General features: G+C 43.7%; 1 protein-coding gene across 1 annotated transcript in view; it reads left to right on the forward strand.

The window, feature by feature from the left end:
- LOC306745217 (uncharacterized protein) overlaps positions 1–18,016 on the forward strand; it is a gene marked incomplete at its 5' end in the record, with an annotated part of 25,503 nt that extends 7,487 nt beyond the window's left edge. The window contains 7 exons of the mRNA XM_079227970.1: positions 683–783; positions 2,411–2,527; positions 3,507–3,581; positions 15,066–15,204; positions 17,355–17,437; positions 17,564–17,660; positions 17,794–18,016. Of these exons, the coding sequence (XP_079084096.1) occupies positions 683–783; positions 2,411–2,527; positions 3,507–3,581; positions 15,066–15,204; positions 17,355–17,437; positions 17,564–17,660; positions 17,794–17,961 (780 nt within the window). The 3' untranslated portion in view covers positions 17,962–18,016. The remainder of the gene's footprint in view (positions 1–682; positions 784–2,410; positions 2,528–3,506; positions 3,582–15,065; positions 15,205–17,354; positions 17,438–17,563; positions 17,661–17,793) is intronic.
- Between the last annotated feature and the right edge of the window lie 263 nt (positions 18,017–18,279).

An 18,279-nucleotide genomic window follows, 5' to 3' on the forward strand; every position in this document is an offset into this window, starting at 1 on the left:
TGAGACATAAACTCATGTTTACAAGGTACAGAGGTAATAAATCAAGTGAGAAGTAGAGTCATTTTCTCATAGACTTCTATACAATCAGACTTCTTTTTAACCAGAGGAGTCGCCCCCTGATGGCCAGTAGAGAGAAGTTCAAGGCACTTCAGCATTGGCTTCACTTTTAAGACCTGGAGGTTGCCGCCTGGTTAAAACAAGTGGGCTCATCAGAACTGAACAATATATCTACGATGAATGTAGCTCATGCACCGAGGACATCCACAGTGCGTGGAATCAGTTGCTACTAATGGCAGCATTGTTTTTTCGCTGTCAGCGCCACGTAGGGAGAGTTCCAGCGGTGGTGGCTCTGCCACGTCCTGTCCGCTCAACAAGGACTCGTACAGCAGAAAGTCGGGGCTGACAGCCTGCCCTGTGTTGTTTGCCTGAGATGTGACTCAAATTGGGTCACAGGCTTGTTGGGGGAAGGGCCCCTAGATGCATCTGAACAACAAAATCGCAAAAGCAGTACCAGTGCCCGGTTTACACCATCTCTTATTTATCAATGTTACTCGGCCATCATGCATTTTTAAAGTACATCCACAGGTACGGGTGGGGGAGTCCTTACTGAGAGCATCTCATGTGTTTGTAGAGCGTGGTGTTATTTATAAACCCCTGTATATCTGTTTGTCACGCTGCTCAGGTCTGCACCTTTGACAGAATGGGTCTGGGCTTCAGCAAGCGGCTGCTGCCGAATGGAACCACGGGAACAGAGAAAGTTTGGGGGATGTCGACGACTGGACGGTAAGTACACTACTTCAGTAGGAAGTTGTCATTTTGCGTCTGGGGGCACTGCAGTTCTGCCGTACACAAAGTCTACATTGTAAACACACTGGGCACAGTTGTTGATTCTGAATGAGTGAGTGGGCTGTTTTACACTTGCAGAGCCATCTGTCTCATTCATCTGTCTGCCGAGTTTGTATAATTCATTTGTCGACTCTTTGGATGAGATGTGGGCCAAATACACAGTCGTGTGGAGCAGGTGAATCTGGGTCTGATCCTGTAAGTGCTGACTAGAAAAGCCAACATGTACTTTGGAGAATTTTTTAGTCTGTAAGTAAGTAAGTGTTAAAAAAAAGAAAAAAGCCCTCCAAAGAAGTTTTCGTATTTCTTGAGCCTGAAAGAAAGGCAAATAGTCATTCTAAAGCGGAAAGATCTGAAGTTCACAAAGATAAAGAACTGGGAAAATCAGAAAATCCTTTAATCCGAGAAGCTGGATCCATTAATTGTTTTTGAGAGCTTGGTAAATATTACCAACTTCTACCAAATGGAACATAGAAATTGAATTTGAATGACTTCGGTGATGACTAGATTTTTCACCATTAGCGCCATTACCAAGCGCACTGTATGCACCGCCCCGAGAGCATGGCTGTACACTCTTGTTGCTCCATAAATGTCGAGGGCAGCAAATGTCAAAGGGACAGCTCACACCAAAATTAGAACTCCACATTTTTCCTCCTACCTGTAGAGCCGCTCATAATAAGGTCTGCAGAGTATTTTGAGCCACCGGGTCAGGATAGTCTTTGGCGCTTTGAGCACAAGCTGAGGGCCGTCTAGTGCTGTAATACTGGAGCGAAGGAGACACATTTTCAGTCAGTCAAAGTGATCAGTTCAGCTTTACAATTGATCAGATTGTGTATGCTGGTGTCGAGGTTTAAAAGAAAAGCACACCCGCAGCTGATCTACATATGGCGCAGTACAACACATTTACCACTGTGCAGTTTGGGAATCAATATTCACTTGATAAAGTGGCTGTTTGGGACTTCTCATCCAGGTTCCGGTCAGCACAGACTGCGAACGCACTCCCGTTCCCGTTCCTCACACCAGTGGACTCCAATCGGCTCGCCTCCGACATCGCAGCACTCTCGTGGAGCCTTTAATCTGCCCGAAAAGGGACGAGCGAGGGCGGTCAGCGGTCTAGTTTACCTTGGCACCTGGCCCGGAAAGCAGCAATCAATTTCTCAGAATTCAATATCTCAAGGAGATTTGACGAATAACCTTAACCCTGGCAGTCTTGTGAAAACTCCTCATTCCAGTGGGACACCTCTGGTTTGATTTATTAGCACAACAAACGCAGGGCAGCAGATGGCTCTGAGAGAGGAGCTGCTGCTGCATCTCCTGTAATGATGATGCTCGCTCTGATGGTGGACGTTTTCTGGTGATTGTTTTTTTTCCTGCAGTCCACTCCTTTATGCTGTAATTCTTTGGTTTCCAGCAGTGCTGTGCATTTTGCGACACTTATTTTTCCTTTTTTGAGAATGACTCATCGACCTGTTAACGAGCAGATTAGAGGTGAACGAGGTTAATGAAGAGCCTGGTTTAGTTGTGAGACAGATAAGACAGTGTTGTTGTTGTTGTCGTCGTCTTCCAGGATGGTGGATGATCTGCACCGACTCCTGCAGGCCGCTGCGATAGCCAAGCCCTTCATCCTGGTGGGCTCGGAGCTCGGCACGCTCAACAGCAGGTTCTACAGCCACATTCACGATGTGTAAGTATATAGCATCTAGCATATACGTTTAACGTGATGGTCCGTATTGGTCGGCGTGTGAAAAGAGCTGCAGAACATCATCTCTGGCTCTGAAAGTGCTTCAGTATTACCTGTATCTCCCTAATTGATATTCTAAATACCACTTTGATAACAAAACAATCCTTGTAGTTTACTTTACGCGTTTCGTTTGTCGACTAAAACTATGAATAAATATGTATTTCAACAACCTGATCAAATAGTTCCCAGTAATTAGTGACCTGGAGTGTGCCTCAGCGGGCTTTACAATCTTTACAAATATGACATCCTCTGTCCCGGGACCTCACATCAGCACAGGACAAACCTTTTAACAGGGAGAAAAAAGGGAAGAAACCTTCGGGAGAGCAACAGAGGAGGATCCTTCTTCCAGGATGAACAGAAGTACAATAGATGTGTACAGAATGAACAACATAACAGAGTTATGACTATTCATATAATTCATATAATTAATTAGGTAAATCTGTTGCATGTAGCTGGTTACTCCCAACCCTACATATGATATAAGAGCTTGCAAGTATTGTACGCCTCCCAAACTCGCACATAACAAAATATACACCAGTGCCCATTCCCATCCTCCCCTGAGACTCGGCCGTCTCGGAGTCAACGCAGTGATTATCGTGACAAGTACTCCGCAACCGGCACGAAAGATTTAGTATTTAATCAGGCCCGATGTTGCTGCCGCTAAGGGAGAGCATGAAGGTGGGTGGATGACAGCCCTCCGAAAGGAAATATTGCCCCTGGATCTGGCGTGTGCGTGGTCATCTGTCTGTGGGGCCGGAGGATAGAAGAATCTACGAGGAAGACGGACAGCAGGACGCCATCCATCTCGTGCTCATTACGGCCGTGGTGGGGTGGGGTTGGGGGGGATGGGAGGGTAAAGTGGACAAGGGTAGTCAATGAGTCTTACTTCATCCGAGTGTGTGTGTCCTCTCTTTGTCCTCAGGCAAGTGTCAGACCTGGTGCTGATCGATCCCATTCCAGAGGACGTTTTCGAGGACGACCAGTGGACGGAGTACTGGTGAGTTCATAGCTGGTTTCAGGGGTGTGTGGGAGGACGGAGCATGGGGAGGGGGGCGAAGAAAACAGGAGGATGGGGAAAAAAGGCGCAAGAGAAGATGGAGAGATGTTGAGGAAGCAGGAACTAGGGAGGGATGTGGAAAAGAAGATTGAGAAAATAGGGGAGTGGAAAAGGACAGAGAGGAAGCCGATTAAAAAGTGGGAAAAAAACAAGGGAAACGTACCAAGAAAGAGGATTAGGATGAGGAGAGCAGAAGCGGCAGCGTGTTTCACAAGCAAACCTCCAAACTCTCTCCCTTATTGGCTTCTGCGGGCTTGAGAATAGTTGATTGTCTTTGCTGGGCGGGGCTCGTTAGCATGATTAATCGGAGGCCAAAGAAAGCTATTAGCTGATCACACTCCTTTAGCGTGAAACAGAGGAGGGTTGTGGCGGTAGTGGGACTGAGTGACAGAAAGTGTAATAATCCGGCCGAGATGCACATGCCAAGTGGTAGTCATTGTCACAGCATACATCTCATTGTGCATTCATTATCATACAGAGGGGGGGTATTCATGATAAAAGAGAGCGTGAGATGATGGGGGATGCTGGTAGACTTGTCCATTACGCAACACAAACCGCATCTCAGATTGTTTACGAGCGAAGTGTGTCATGTGTAATCCGTAAAAAGGTGTTTCACCACCGAAGAGACTGTAATTAATCAGTTATGTAATTTAGCGGCGCACGCTAAGCTTTTAGATGTAGCTGACAGCCGAGCAGTGATGGCTACGTAATGAGCACATTTCTGGAGTGCATCTACACTGTGTAGAAATAAATATAATAATAATATAAGACTTTTTTTTGCTCAAAGCCCATTAGATATTTTTTACAAAATAGCTGTATCCATTATAGGATGTCTATTTTCTTTTTAAAAGTTTTAGATAAACATACTGTACATCAGACATGTACTGTCAGACAGCCTCCCAATTACCAACATATTGGTCTTCTGGTCATATATAATTTTTTTCAATTGTCCATTCAATTATGTTTTAGGCCTAAAACGTGTGCTACACAAATTCCTCACTACAACTGTTAGAAAGTAAATTCACTCTTTTAACAGAAATGCAGAGTTCTTGGTGCAGAATATTTATTTACAGTTTATATAGCTACTTGGAAGCACAACAAAGGTTGTACAACACTGTAGTTGCGAGTGTATATAAAGTAAGATGAGGCTTGATTGAAGAAGTTATTTTATCTCAGGCCTTATATGTAGTTTCCAGCATAATTATTACTACATACAATCACTCCTAAAAGAGTTGATTAAAGACACTTTAAACACACAAGTAAAAGCGGACTAGTTGACCTGATGATCTCTTTTTTTTTTTTAGCAACTGCCATCTTTAAGACGTGTAGAATCCTCAAAATGAATGGGTAGGTTTTTTGCTGACACAAGCAAACCTTTTGAGTCTCTTAAGCTTGTGTTAACCACAGAGCTTATTTCATGCATCTAATCAAAAACCCATTTAAAAAAACAAAAAAAATTGAGACTAAGGAACCTGGAGTGCAAACATACTCATTTCTAGGTTTTAGGACTCATTCCTGTGCCACTCTACTCCTACCTACCTATTTATTTACTGGGTAGGTACTTAACCAGGTGGGTGAAATTACCATATCTCTCTATGTTTAAGCATAAACTGCGGTCAATATCATATTTTCTTTCATAGGTTCTATCAAAACATATCAGCAAATAGGTTGGAAGAGTTTGAAACCCATATTTCTGTCATCTAGAAACACCAACTGGGAGTTCATATGCGCTTTGATATTACAGAAGGACCGAAATATCAACTAATATCAAGTCCTCTCATTTCTGGCATGACTCCGTGATTCGGTGCATCCGTCCACCAATATTAGCTCACATCTCATATGAGTGAAACCAGAAAAGAAATGGATCCCTTAAAACGGCCTAATTTGTACGTGACTCAAAGTGGAGCAGCACCATTTATCAGGGGCATGTGTCCAATTATCCTCCGATTAATAGGCATTCATTTCACTGAGTACACCACAGCGCCGCCACAATCCAATTATTCTGTGGAGAAGCAATTGGGAAATAAAAAAAGACTTGCATTTACTTTGAGAAAAAAACAAAACATTTCATCATCGGTGTCAGATTTCAACGGGGGAGTGAAAATAGAAACAGGAATGACATGTGCAGTGTGAAGAAAGAAAGGATGCATCACAGCGCCAATAGCGCTCTTCAACTTTTCTGTAATGTTTTCCACTTCCGGGGGGGATTATGTTTACGGGTTGTCCGTCAATCCGTCCGTCAGTTTTGTCCATTCTTGTGAGTTTATTTACATTATTAACATTATCTCAGTAAACGCCTTTGAGGGACTTTCTTCATATTTGGCACAAACATCCACTTGCTCCCAAGTAGAAAGGCCGAAACTCATACATACATACATACATACATACATACATACATACATACATACATACACATATATTGGAAGGACATTGATGTAAACTGCAACATGACTGGTTAGCGAAGGCACACAACCGCAAGATGGGTAATTCTAGTTTTTGTTCAGCAAGGTGGCATGTAGGAGTGTATTTCTCCTCTCTTTAGATAGGGGTTATTAGCTGTCGGAGGTCTTGCAGTACTTGGTACACAAGATAAGCGTTGCAGAAGGGAGCAGGGCTGCACCTGAGCAGGATAGCGGGGAGACCGTATCGGCTTTGCACTGGGGCCGAGAGGATTTACACATCAAAGACCCGCACATTAACAGAGGCTCACTCCCTAAATTAGTTCTGTTGCATCTTACTAAATGAATCGCCACCATCTCCCGAGAGTGGTATTTCTGCATGTGTGTGCACTTGTTGTAAGAGGTCAACGTTCCTATTTGGGTTTTTTCTTCTGCAGCCGTCACACAGCATGTGTCTCATTTCCTTGCGGGCAAAGATAATTCTGCCTGATGGAAAAATGGAGCAGTGGGTCTAGCATGAGAGATTAGGAGGAAGCCCCAGTGTACGTCTGGACAAATTACATTCTGGATGAGAGCCACTGGTTTGAGTCACTCAGTGCTGTCAGTCTTTGTTTCAGCAGCTCAAGCTTTGGAAGCATTGCATCTCCCCCACTTCAATACAGATGGAAGGATTCCTCACATTTCAACATAAATCCTTACTGTTTGGGATAAAGACGGGGTTACGACTTGCATCACATGGCCAGACGGATGCAAAGAGATTGCCAATATGCCCATATGTGATGGACATCTCATTCCAAAGCTATTGCCCATAATATACAGCACCCTTTAAGCCACACGAGCATTATTGTTATTGGCTGACATTCGAATTTGTAATTAATTCCAAGCTGTTGAATGGGGGTTCACAGCTGTGAGTCCTAACCAGGCAGCAACCTCTGGTTCTGCCGCGCAAAGCCAATGCGGAAGTGTCAAGTGTTAAACTTGTGTGTGTATATATATATATATATATATATATATATATATATACACACACACACACATATACACATTCAGACACATGAATACCTATACAGAGCATACACATAGCCACGTAAACCGCATCACAATTCAGGTTTCCCACGGTGTGATTTTATATTATTTATATATACACACACACACACACACACACCCCTCTCTACCAGCGGTAGATTTGCTATTCTAGAATATCTGTATATCTCTCGATGACCTCACTGGTCTGACATTGCAGCTGGAATTCGACAAAGGCCATCCAGCGTTAGGATACAAGTTAGGAATTGCACTAACGATCTTTTTCTTCCTTTACTTACACACTCGAGTGTGTGTGTGTGGAGTATAAAAGTAATTTACCCCGTGGGGAATGTGTTTTCTCGGAAAGCGGAACGGTGGACAACGCTTTCGTCTAATGGCGCCGGCCTTCCAATTTTTAATGAATGGTGATTGATTGGGAAACTCTCCGTTTTCATGTACCGTCCCTTCGCAGCTTGATCCTCAACAGGAGCACTACTTCAAAGCCTCCTCGTCCCATCCCAGTGCATCTCTGCCTTTTTTTTTTTTTTAAGTGTTTTTGATGACTATTTTGGGGATAATTTGATGCAGAGACACAAAAGTCTGTAGTTGCAGGGTTTTTTCTCTCTTCAGGTACGTAGCTAAAGGACTTATATCTTGCTCGTATGATGTGTATATCCACAGTATATCGGGGTGCGTCCTGTCTTCATTTCTGTGCGGGTCATACAAGTGGCTGCCGGTAGAGTGGTGGCCTAACAGCTGCGGCGGCAGGCGGGTAGAAGCCTTATTGAGTTGTGAGCCCGTAAATGAGAAACAGCCTTTTCTGTCCCATTCATCATCCTACCTGTCATTAATATGCTGAGCAAGGCCTGCACACCGAGTTGTGATCACATTTACGCACTGACATACTGTACGTGTATGTGTGTGTGTGTATCATCGCGTCTACACACAGCTTGCTGCCGTGTGTAGATAATAGACACGTTTCTCGCTCACCTGGAGGTATGACGGGCAGCGTATGACTGTCACTTTGACTGATGGGCGCTCAGAGTTGCGCAACTGCCGCGTTTGGTTTGATTTACAAGCCGGGGCAGGCTTTGAGATGAGCGACGAAGAAGAGTGTTTCCATCTCTCCGCGCAGCAATTTGTTAGGAGGGTGGATTTACAGGCCCAACATTGTCTCCTCTCTAGTTATTTAAACATTTCTGCACTCGTATGCGAGTTTATTTAACATCAGTGGCGTTACGTAATCTCATAGCATTTGCTCTCTTTCCCCTCATTGATGAGCAGTAGCATCCAGTCTCTTCCCCGACCTTCAGAAGCTCATTTGCTTTCACCCCGAGCTGCGTTCAATAACCCGCTGGAGTGCACGCCGCCGCTCCAAACCCCTCCGGCCGTGGGCCGATGGAGTGGAGATGGAGGCGAAAGAGTTGGGACAGCAGGAGGTCAAATTAAGCAATAGGAGAAGGTGTACACAGGGACTTCAACAGATAAACATAAGTGTTTCTTCCCTGTTTTCTTTTGTACACAAAGTTAGTTAAAAAAATTGTAATATAAGATTTTATTTTGTGTAAAATGTCAAGCAGTTTTGAATAGAAACATTTAGAAAAATCTTTTGTAATTGGACAATATATATATGTTTATACGTGATATATTACTATAGTAGGAACGTACATAAAGGCTCCATCAGTGAGCGATTCATTATGCTTCAGTGTGGTACTGTGAGCAGCCCCCCTCCCCCCCAGCGTCCTCTCCTGACTCAGCTGCTCCTCCCAGATCCTCCCCCCTCATCCAGAGACTCCCAGACAAGCCGGGAATGCCAATTAATTGTAATTAGAAGCACTGTAAGCGTAACTATTGCTGTTCCGCTCCACTAATGAATCAAGGCTGCCGCGGTCCCCATCTATTCACCCCGAGTGTAATCTGTCGCTTGATGCCGGGAGGATTCAGGCTGACGCCGGCTGTGGAGCAAGAAGGACACCTTGTGCTCAGTCTGGGTATGACACTGATGGGGCGCCATCCTATTTCACATATTTGTCTGAGATTTGGGCAGTTTCCTGCTTATTCCCCAACCAGAATAGTTGTAAACGTTTTCATGTAATGTTGGGTTTCCCATGACGCAAAGTTGCAGCTCTGCACACGCCGTGATTTGACAGCATGGCATGTGGTAAAGTAGGGACACCTCCGATTTACAGAGCGATTCAAATGGGGGAGTGATTGAAGTGAAACAATTAAGTCTGATTATCTGACGCAGACATGCTACTAAAATGGAACGTACAATAATGATGGTAGTTGGAAAACAATTATCGACTGTCTTTAGGCAAAATCAGCACAGTTTATTTAATTAAACACAATGTGACCAGAATCCATTGATCCTATCAAGGAGCGGCAGGGATTCATTCTTTTGCTTTGCTTGAGCAGATTTCTGTGACGCAAGTTTAATAATCTCCATGAGGAAACTGGGATGTTACGACATAATTACCAAAGTATATAGTATTAAAAAAACTAATCTATTGTCAGAAAAGGAATATTCTATTCATAACTGTTTTCGTTTGCGTGTAATCACCTGAAACTAAGAATCTTTGTGTGACTCAACGTGGACCTGGTCCTCTTCAGGGAGTCAGCTGCCGGACAGTAGCATGTGTGTGTATGTTGTTGTACAACTGGATGGTACTTCATACTGCACACAATACAGGAGCGTGGTGCTGCATAGAATAACTCATGTGATTCATTCTGTGGGTGTAAGGGTGCTTGGTTACTTGGTTGGCTGTGTCTGATTGGTAAAGGTCAAAAAGTTTTATCTGAGTTACAACCGTTTGTTTGACCGTTTCACAGATAAAACCTGCATACAAATGGAACACAAAATAATATTTTTATGTTGCCTTGTATTATGTTTGTCAGTGTAAAATAATGATTATTATGATATTAGCTGCAGGCTCTCCTGCTACTGCAGCGATACTGATGTTTAAATAACATCACATGTAGATGTAAAAAACAAACACTATCAGAATCCATATTAGTCCCACTTGTTTTCATTGTAGTCAATCCCACAAGAAGAAAAACAGAAGACGTTGACCTGGTGTAATTTCTTCAACTTTCTAGGTATAATGTGTGCCTTCAGCGTTCTCCCGTCTCTCACCTGTCTGAGCTGACCACGAACCCTCGACTCGCTTGTGAACCCGTCTCCTTCGCCCAGCTTTGACTTTTGGCCAGCAGAACGTCTATTCTTCTGGGAAACCGGGTTTGGACATTGGACTGTTTTTTTTGGTGGGAGAAACTACCGTTCTGATCCAGTTGTATGAAGCGAGCCGCATGCTGTTGAGCAAGGATCTGCTCAGGCTGGACCTGTAGTTATTAGCATAATTGAAAAATATCAATCAGAATGTGAATACATTTTTGTCCACCTTTCTCAAACAGAACTCATAAGTTCCCGTTTCACTTCGGCTCTCTTAAGCAGGGGTGTCAAACTCATTTTAGTGAAGGGGCCGCATGCTGCCCATTTTGATCTCAAGTGGGCCGAACCAGTAAAATCACAGCACATTAACGCATACATAATGACAATATTTCTCTATGTTTAAATCCTTGGTGAAGGTTTTTGGATGATAAACCCTATTTTAAGGTATTTCTACAATAAACTAGAAACATAAAGACCAAAAATTCAGACATCAGCCCACTGTTTACCTGCCTGGGCTCTCCTCTGCAGATTCCCTCTCAGTTTAGCAATAGTTCTAGTAATATCAGTGTGGTAATCAATTGTGACTCTGGGTCAATGGATAGCGTCCCCGTTTTGGATCGATCAGTGGTTCAAGCTCCAGCTCAGGTTTTTTTTTTCCCTGCAATTCCAACAATTATCCCGCGGGCCGGACTGGACCCCCTGGTGGGCCGGATTTGGCCCGCGGGCCGTATGTTTGACACCCCTGCTCTAAAGGCATCGCGTCACATTCTAGTGTGTCGGTGAAGAGGACGTCAAATCACACGCGAACATTTCAAACATCACACAATAAAGTCTGAGACTTCATTTTTCTTTGTCATCCTTCATGTAAAAATAGCAAAGATGCAGATTACCATACGAGCACCAACCCGACAGTAGAAATACCTCCACGTGTCGTCACCGTCAGTAAACTACGAGTTCGTGGTCGGTTGGCTGAGCGTGTTTCAGAAAGGTCCCTCTATGTCGTCGTGGTGGGTTTCACACATGTTTAAAGCGGACATTCTGGTTTACTACTCAAAAGGCGAGACGCTACAGGCAAAAAACTGTTCTATTTAGTTTTTTCGATTTTGCGCTTTTTTGCTTTTATACAATTTTTGGGTATTTGTATTTGATAATGCCTCATTTGCACATGTAACATTTCAGAGAACTTTGGAATCCAAAATAATAGTCTGAATGTATGTGATCAACTGGGGTCGCTTCATGATGATATCTATAATATATTACTTTTTTTCTCCCACCCTATTCCCCTGTAGTGTTTTTAGAATGGCTGTAATTTTACAATGCATATCTTTAAAGGACATTTTCTTGAAATGAGGTTTTTCTCTGATTTTGAGCCAGAAATCTCCACTAAAGTAACACACACAGACGCACGCACACACACATTCTGAAGGTTTGTTCATTTATCATTCATAGTCTTATTTGAAAAACATTTTATTCCTAAGAAAATTGAAATGTATTTTCTTTCTGGCTGTTGACAGTATTTTCAGATTTATCGAGTGAAACAAGAGATATCAATAATTCCCTTTAATATAAACCTTTGGCTAATGTGCCAACAAAATGAAACAAGTGTCAACCTGGCTTCTTACAGTTTTCAGATTTCTGTTCTGGAAATGCATACCCATATTTGATAAGATAATGCTGCATTTGCATAGTTAAACCTAAAATGACAAAAAACACAAATAATTGTCTCAATGTTAATCATGGACTGTGCAAGTTTCATGTTGATATCTATTAAACCTTTTACTCTATTCACCTACTTTCTGTGTGAAACCGACTCATGGATTGAGTTACGGCCTTGTGCTGTGCTCCACGTAACATTTTTTTTTCACGTAACAATGTTGAATTGCTGCTAGATGTTTGCGTTAGAGTTCGAGGCCTCATCATGTCCACGGCCACATTCCTTCCCTTTTGTAGCGGCCCTCTGGAAGTCTTCGTAGGAACCCATTTTTTTCTTCTTCTTTTTCTCAAAGTGTTCTTTCGCCGTAATAGTTAGTTGAGCCTCATGTAATAGTCGGTGTTTAAATGTTCTCCGCTCATTGTAATAGTTGGCAGGCGCTCGTGTAATAGTTGGTGTTTTGTGTGCGAGCGGGCTCTCAGGTAACAGAGGCCCTGCATATGGAATGAGATGGTAATGAGCAGGGAGGGGGGCCTTATCGCTGCAGGGCCAAATTCCGACAGTGAATTGCGCAGTTGTAACAAAAGTAACAGAGCGTCCATTCAGCCTGCACTAATCCAGATGGGAAAGTCAAACAGCAGAAAGTCCACGGCACAAACTCATTTCATCACTTTATTAATTTAGATATTGCCTCCTCGCTCCTGTGGGGAGGGAGAGGAGGAGGAGGAGGAAAAATAAAAAAAGAGCCCCTCTGAAATGACCAACATCGGTGAGGCGTTTTGCTCTACATGGTTCCCCCACTTCGTCTCCTCCCGTTATCTGTTTAATTCATCCCGCCAATCTTGGCTGTCTTTACCCACTAAATTTCCCTTTGACACGCATGCCTTGCTTCGCATAATCCTCACTCCGGGGCAGAATTAAAAACGGGAAAAAAAAGAGGAGGGAATAGGACAGGTGGCTGGAGAATCCTTGAAATAATGTTCAATGCCAGAGCCGGGAATGATTTGACCAGATTCAAACTGGGGGGTGCTGATAGGGGTTTTTTTTTTCTCCTCCCTTTTTATTTTTGGAATCAAGGGGTAGGAAAAGGGTGACAGGTGGAAAATGTGCAGAGACTGAGAAGTCCCTTAAGAGGCAGGTCGGAGACTCGGTTCTAAATTGTGGTGCCAGAATGACTTCAGGGGGGGAAACTGTTGCAAGGAAGATGAAAATGTCAAAATGTCACTCTCCGGAGGTCTGATTTGAAAAGTTTTTCTCTGCCTACCGAGGAACAGACGCCTTGTTTCTCCACATCCTCCTGCATGGTTCTATCAGTGACCTGTAGGGACTGAATATGGCAGCTATGTGTTCTCTCTTCAAGCATTCCCCGCCGGTTGTATCGGCCTTATCTGACCCATCAGGGCCGACATGCTTTGCCGGAGCGGCTACAGTTCTTTAGGTGGCAGCGCGTCATATCGACAACAGGTGAAATGGGTTATTTTACAACGGAGAAGTGCGACGCTTGTGATGGGAGTGCGATACGATCGGTGCGACGGCAGTGAAGCGGCGCTGAGGCCTGCCCGTTGTAAAATGAAGTAGACTGCGCTACTGGCTTGTGCTGTAACAAAAGATACTGTTGCAACTCAAGTTTTAGTTCTATACCGAATAGTCAATTGAACGAATAATACATCAGTTTTGATAAATGAACATTTACGGGGCGTTCCAGTAGTCCAATGGTTACTACATAACTGCAACACCCACGTTTATTACTCCCTGGTTGTCTGTTTATGAATCCACTCCCACTATCAAACACAGGCAAGATCCATCCAATATCTGTTAAGACCTTAAACCAAAACCCCCAAATGACGACCTTGCGGTGGCATTCGAGGACATTTTTTTGCTGCAGCGTGTGCGTTTGATATTTCATAAAGGTGTTTCATAGTTGTTTATCCGAGATTGAAACTGACTGAATACAGCAGTGCTACAAGTCTGGCCCAAATCCGAAGTAAGACTGAGACGGGGACGAGTGTTTCCCGGTACAGGGGAGCGGTGGGGGGATCTGCAGCGTGCAGGGGCCGGCTGCACAGCGCGGCGGCGGCGGCGGCTGCAGCAGCAGGCGCACGCCACTATTGATTGGGCTCCACAGGCTGAGACCAGCCAATTCAGAGCACCAGTGAGCCGAGACCGATTGGGCCTCCTGAGTTACAAAATCCCAAAGCTCTTCTTCTCTCATCTGCCAAGAAAGAAAAAAAAAAAAAAAGAGTATTTCTCATTCCTCAGGCAAATGTTTTCCAAGAGAAAGTTTATGATTTTGGGGATTGAAAGAAGAAGAAGAAAAAAACACTGGAGGAATTGTATGAGATCTTGAGTCACTGTAAAATAAAATCACCCTTTGTTGTTGTAATAGAGCCATCAGAACTGTTGTCGAGCACAGGCTAAGACTAACTTGATCTGACGCTTGAAGCTTCGATAGACACTGACGGTGTGATGGTGCAGCGTTTAGCAAGCTAAAGGGCTGGCGAACCGAAATTGGACTCCAAAGGAATGCTTACTTATTCATAGTTACTCCTCTACTCAATGTGCAAATAGGCAATTATTTGTTCACACGTTAGCAGGGTCCCCACATGTCCTGGAAACACTAGAAAACGGGTTTCCAGTCCTGGGATAGTTCCCTTTAGCTGGGATTTCACTGTTCGGGTCTCCATCTCTCAGAGCAGCTCTCCAGAACCAACAGCATTGCCATGTGAACGGGCAAAGTCATGTCCGGGGTCATGTTAACATTCCCATGGACGCTTATGGACTATTGTAGTATTTTGAATGGCCCCTCCCCATGTCACGTCACACAGTAGCACATGTGAGTTATAACACAATTGTACGGGAATAATAATAAGTTACATTATCCTTAAAATGTAAATATTAGTCGCTTGGCTGGCAACTTTTGTAGTTTTGTATTATTATATAATTCTATTATCAATTTGTCATCAAATATGAGCATATAAGAGATGATTTCATAGCCATAGGCTGCATGGAATTTTTTTGTTTAGTTCATGTCAGTAAAAAAAAACCCGGCACTTTGCATTTCTTTCTAAGTATGATTTTAACTCACATTTAGTCAGCGTGTTTTTAGCTTCTTCTTGCCAACAAGTGGCCGAAAAAACCCTGTGCAACAGTTAAACTGTGTGTGTGTGTGTGTGTGTTTTCAGGTATGGTAAGCTGTTGCCTTCACTCCAAGCCAGGCAGTTTTCAGCAGCTACGGGACTGAGCCGCATGCTGATCATCCTCGGGGTGATCGAACCCACTGTGAAAGGGGAAAATGTTTCAGAGGAGTTCATCCAGCGTCAAGTCAGGCTAACAGACACACACACACACACACACACACACTGAAGTATGCTGTGACATATATTGTTTAAGAATGTGTTTTTTTTAAGGTGCAGAAATCTTTTTTTTTTTAATTGTTGTTCCCTTCTGTTCCTCTGCTCGGGTCATTTCTGTGCTTTCATTAATTTAATATAGGAACACAAAGGGGGAATAAAGGGATATGTTTGAGGCATTGAAAAGCAACTCTTCTCATCTTCTCCCCCGCTTTGCGGCCACAGGATGGTGCTGTGTGCGAGAATAATCCCGTCCCCCCTTTCCTCAGCAGAGAGATGCGAGTGGGTGATGACTGCAGAGGCGTTTTAGTCTCTGTGTCGTCCGGGGCCCGTGAATCTTCTGGCACACGGGCGCCAGGCGTCACTTCTTGAAATAAATGAGAATTGAACCCGTTCCCGGAGCTGACGTGACGCCGCAGTTTGCCCCGTTATCTTCTGACTCCTGCTATGTTGTAAACTCATCCCTCTGACAGGCCATGCAGGCGGCGAGGAAACCGTCTCTTAATATAAGTTTCTCCTTCTTTTTGCAGAGGAAGTTTCTTTTCTTTTTTAAATTTCGCACTTGTCCACTGTCTGATCTGCTGTGAATCTGTTTTTTCGAAACGCACACACACAGTGCTGACATGAAGTCCCGTAGTCTTTTCTTTATTTGACCTGCTAAGGAAAACATCTCAGGCAGAGGGGGAGTAATGGATTCTGATGATGAACAACAACCAATATCTTTGGTGATATGGGAGAATGCTCTGTGGAGGGTGACATCTTATTATAGCAGGGAAACAAACCGCATTAGGGACATGGAGAAAGAGAGATTGTAGCAGAGGAGGCTAATTTAGCAGCATTTAAACCACGCTACCCCACTTCAAATTCTTCCTTTTTTAGCTGTTTCTTTTATTTGTTGGGAGACTTCAGTGAACCTCCGTGAACACTCGGTGACATCTCTAACATCCGTCCAGCGTTCACAGTTGGTTAAGACGGCGTTCTCTGTAGCCAGCCACCCACGATTTGATGGCAGCAGTGATGAGGGACCCATTTCAGCTTTTCAAGTATTACAGTCGTTGCCAGAGAGATAAGGACATCATTGTGCTGGGATTCTCCAAGGACGGAGAGAGGTTTTGTAGACGGGCTAGTGAAGGTTATAACACACACACACAGACACAGACACACACACACACAGACGGTCACAAGCTCGCCGGACTCAATAGAGCATGCAGTCCATTTCTCAAGGGCATGTTCTGTAACCGCCGCTTAATTGAACCGGAGCAGAATTGTTTGCCGCTATGTTAGCGGCACCAAAGCTATCTGGTCTCATCGCATGCGGAAGATACATGCAAATTCTGCTCAGTTGGAGGAGTCACGTCTTTTCCCCGGTTAGCGCGTGGTGAACTTTCCCCGCCTTGAGCCGGAGAATCCGAGAACCAAGACGGGAGATTTTCAATGTCATATCAGTATTCTGGTCTGAGCCGAACACAGACTTGATTTAAACATCTTCTTCAACATCGTCTTCTCAACGAGTATTACGTCTCGCTTTGGCATTGGAAGACGCTGCAGCGGCTCTGACTCAGGGATTCAATCAGAGTATAATTATACTGTAAGTGCAGTTATGATAAATGATGGGGGGGGATCTGTTCTAAATAAAGCAAGGCTTTGTAAAGATCTTGCTCACAACACATATACACACAAATGTGTCTGTCCCAATTTTGGATTACGCTGCAGGGATCTGGTGTGATTGTAGACAAGTGGAGAAAAAAAAACTACAAAGTGCAAAGCGGAGCTATGCTTTGGTTTTTTGGACGTGCATAAAATGGCCCCAGAAATTGTCGGCGTGTGGTGATACGGGACGGGAGCCGTGTGTGGTTAGGCAAAGAAAGAAAAAAGGGTTGCATGCTGCGACTGTGGAGTAGTTCGATTAGCAACATGTCTGCCAATAGACTTACCGAACAGATCTTTTACTGGGATCGCTCAGATTATTATACACAGAGTCGCTCTCTTTCTTTTTGTTTTCCGTTGCCTCTGAAAGTAACGTAAGCCTTTAGGTCTATGCCGCTTTAATGATACAAAATGTAATAAAAAAAGCATTCCTTTTAGGTGTTGTGTGACTGATTTATTTTCTCTGTCTGATAGAAATACCTACTGAGTAACCCGGCCCACCAGAGCAGTGCTGTGGATGAGCATTACTTTCTGAATGAAAGTGCATCTCAAGTGAGGTACGGTAACCACTTTTTGTGCCTATTTTCCGGATGGGTTTGCAGTTTGTATGTTTAATGTGGAAGTCAAGATGGAAATTGGAATGAGAAACATTATAATATTTCAGTTTTTTGTTGTTTTTACAGGGATATCACCACGTTTAAGCCCCTCTCCAGCAGGACGTCAGTGAGCGTGATCACCGGCGATTCCTTTGACAAGCAAATACCAGAACATCTAAACCAGGTGAGGGTTTACCGTGTAGCTGCACTGGTCCACGATGCATTATTCACTCTTGTACAGTGACAGGACAATAGTGTAGTCACGCTTGTGTAAAAAAAAAAAAAATCCAAAATAAATGATCTTTTCTCTGCACCAGATGGTCGCCGAGCTTCAAAAGAAGTTTCTGGAGGAGTCCTACCCATCAGCCAATCACATTCACATAAAAGGAGCAGACCGGCGAATGATCTACGAGAAGCCATCTGCCATCAGCCAGCACCTGAGGAAGCTCGTCAACCGACGACAAGCCAAACAGCAGAGCGAGTGACCCACGGCCAACATGCAACAATAGCGTAGACATGGACAGGCATTGGATATGTTTTAAATATTCAATAAAATATTCAAGTTATCTTTTTATTTTTACGTTTTTTTTTTTCTCCCTTGCAGCAATTTGTAGAGATTGTGTACATGGATGAGGTTCATCACAAAGTCCATTTTTGAACACACTTTTTGCTCACTGGAAGCTTTTAAATTGAAAATAACTGGAGGGTTATTCAGTGAGATGACATATTTGCTGTCTTAGAGTCAAGAAATCTTATCTTTCAAGTTGTTATTTCAGTCTCTTTACCTGATTGGCCAGAGACAA

This window comes from Taurulus bubalis, assembly GCF_910589615.1.
Source record: "Taurulus bubalis genome assembly, chromosome: 12".
Taxonomy (NCBI): Eukaryota; Metazoa; Chordata; class Actinopteri; order Perciformes; family Cottidae; genus Taurulus; species Taurulus bubalis.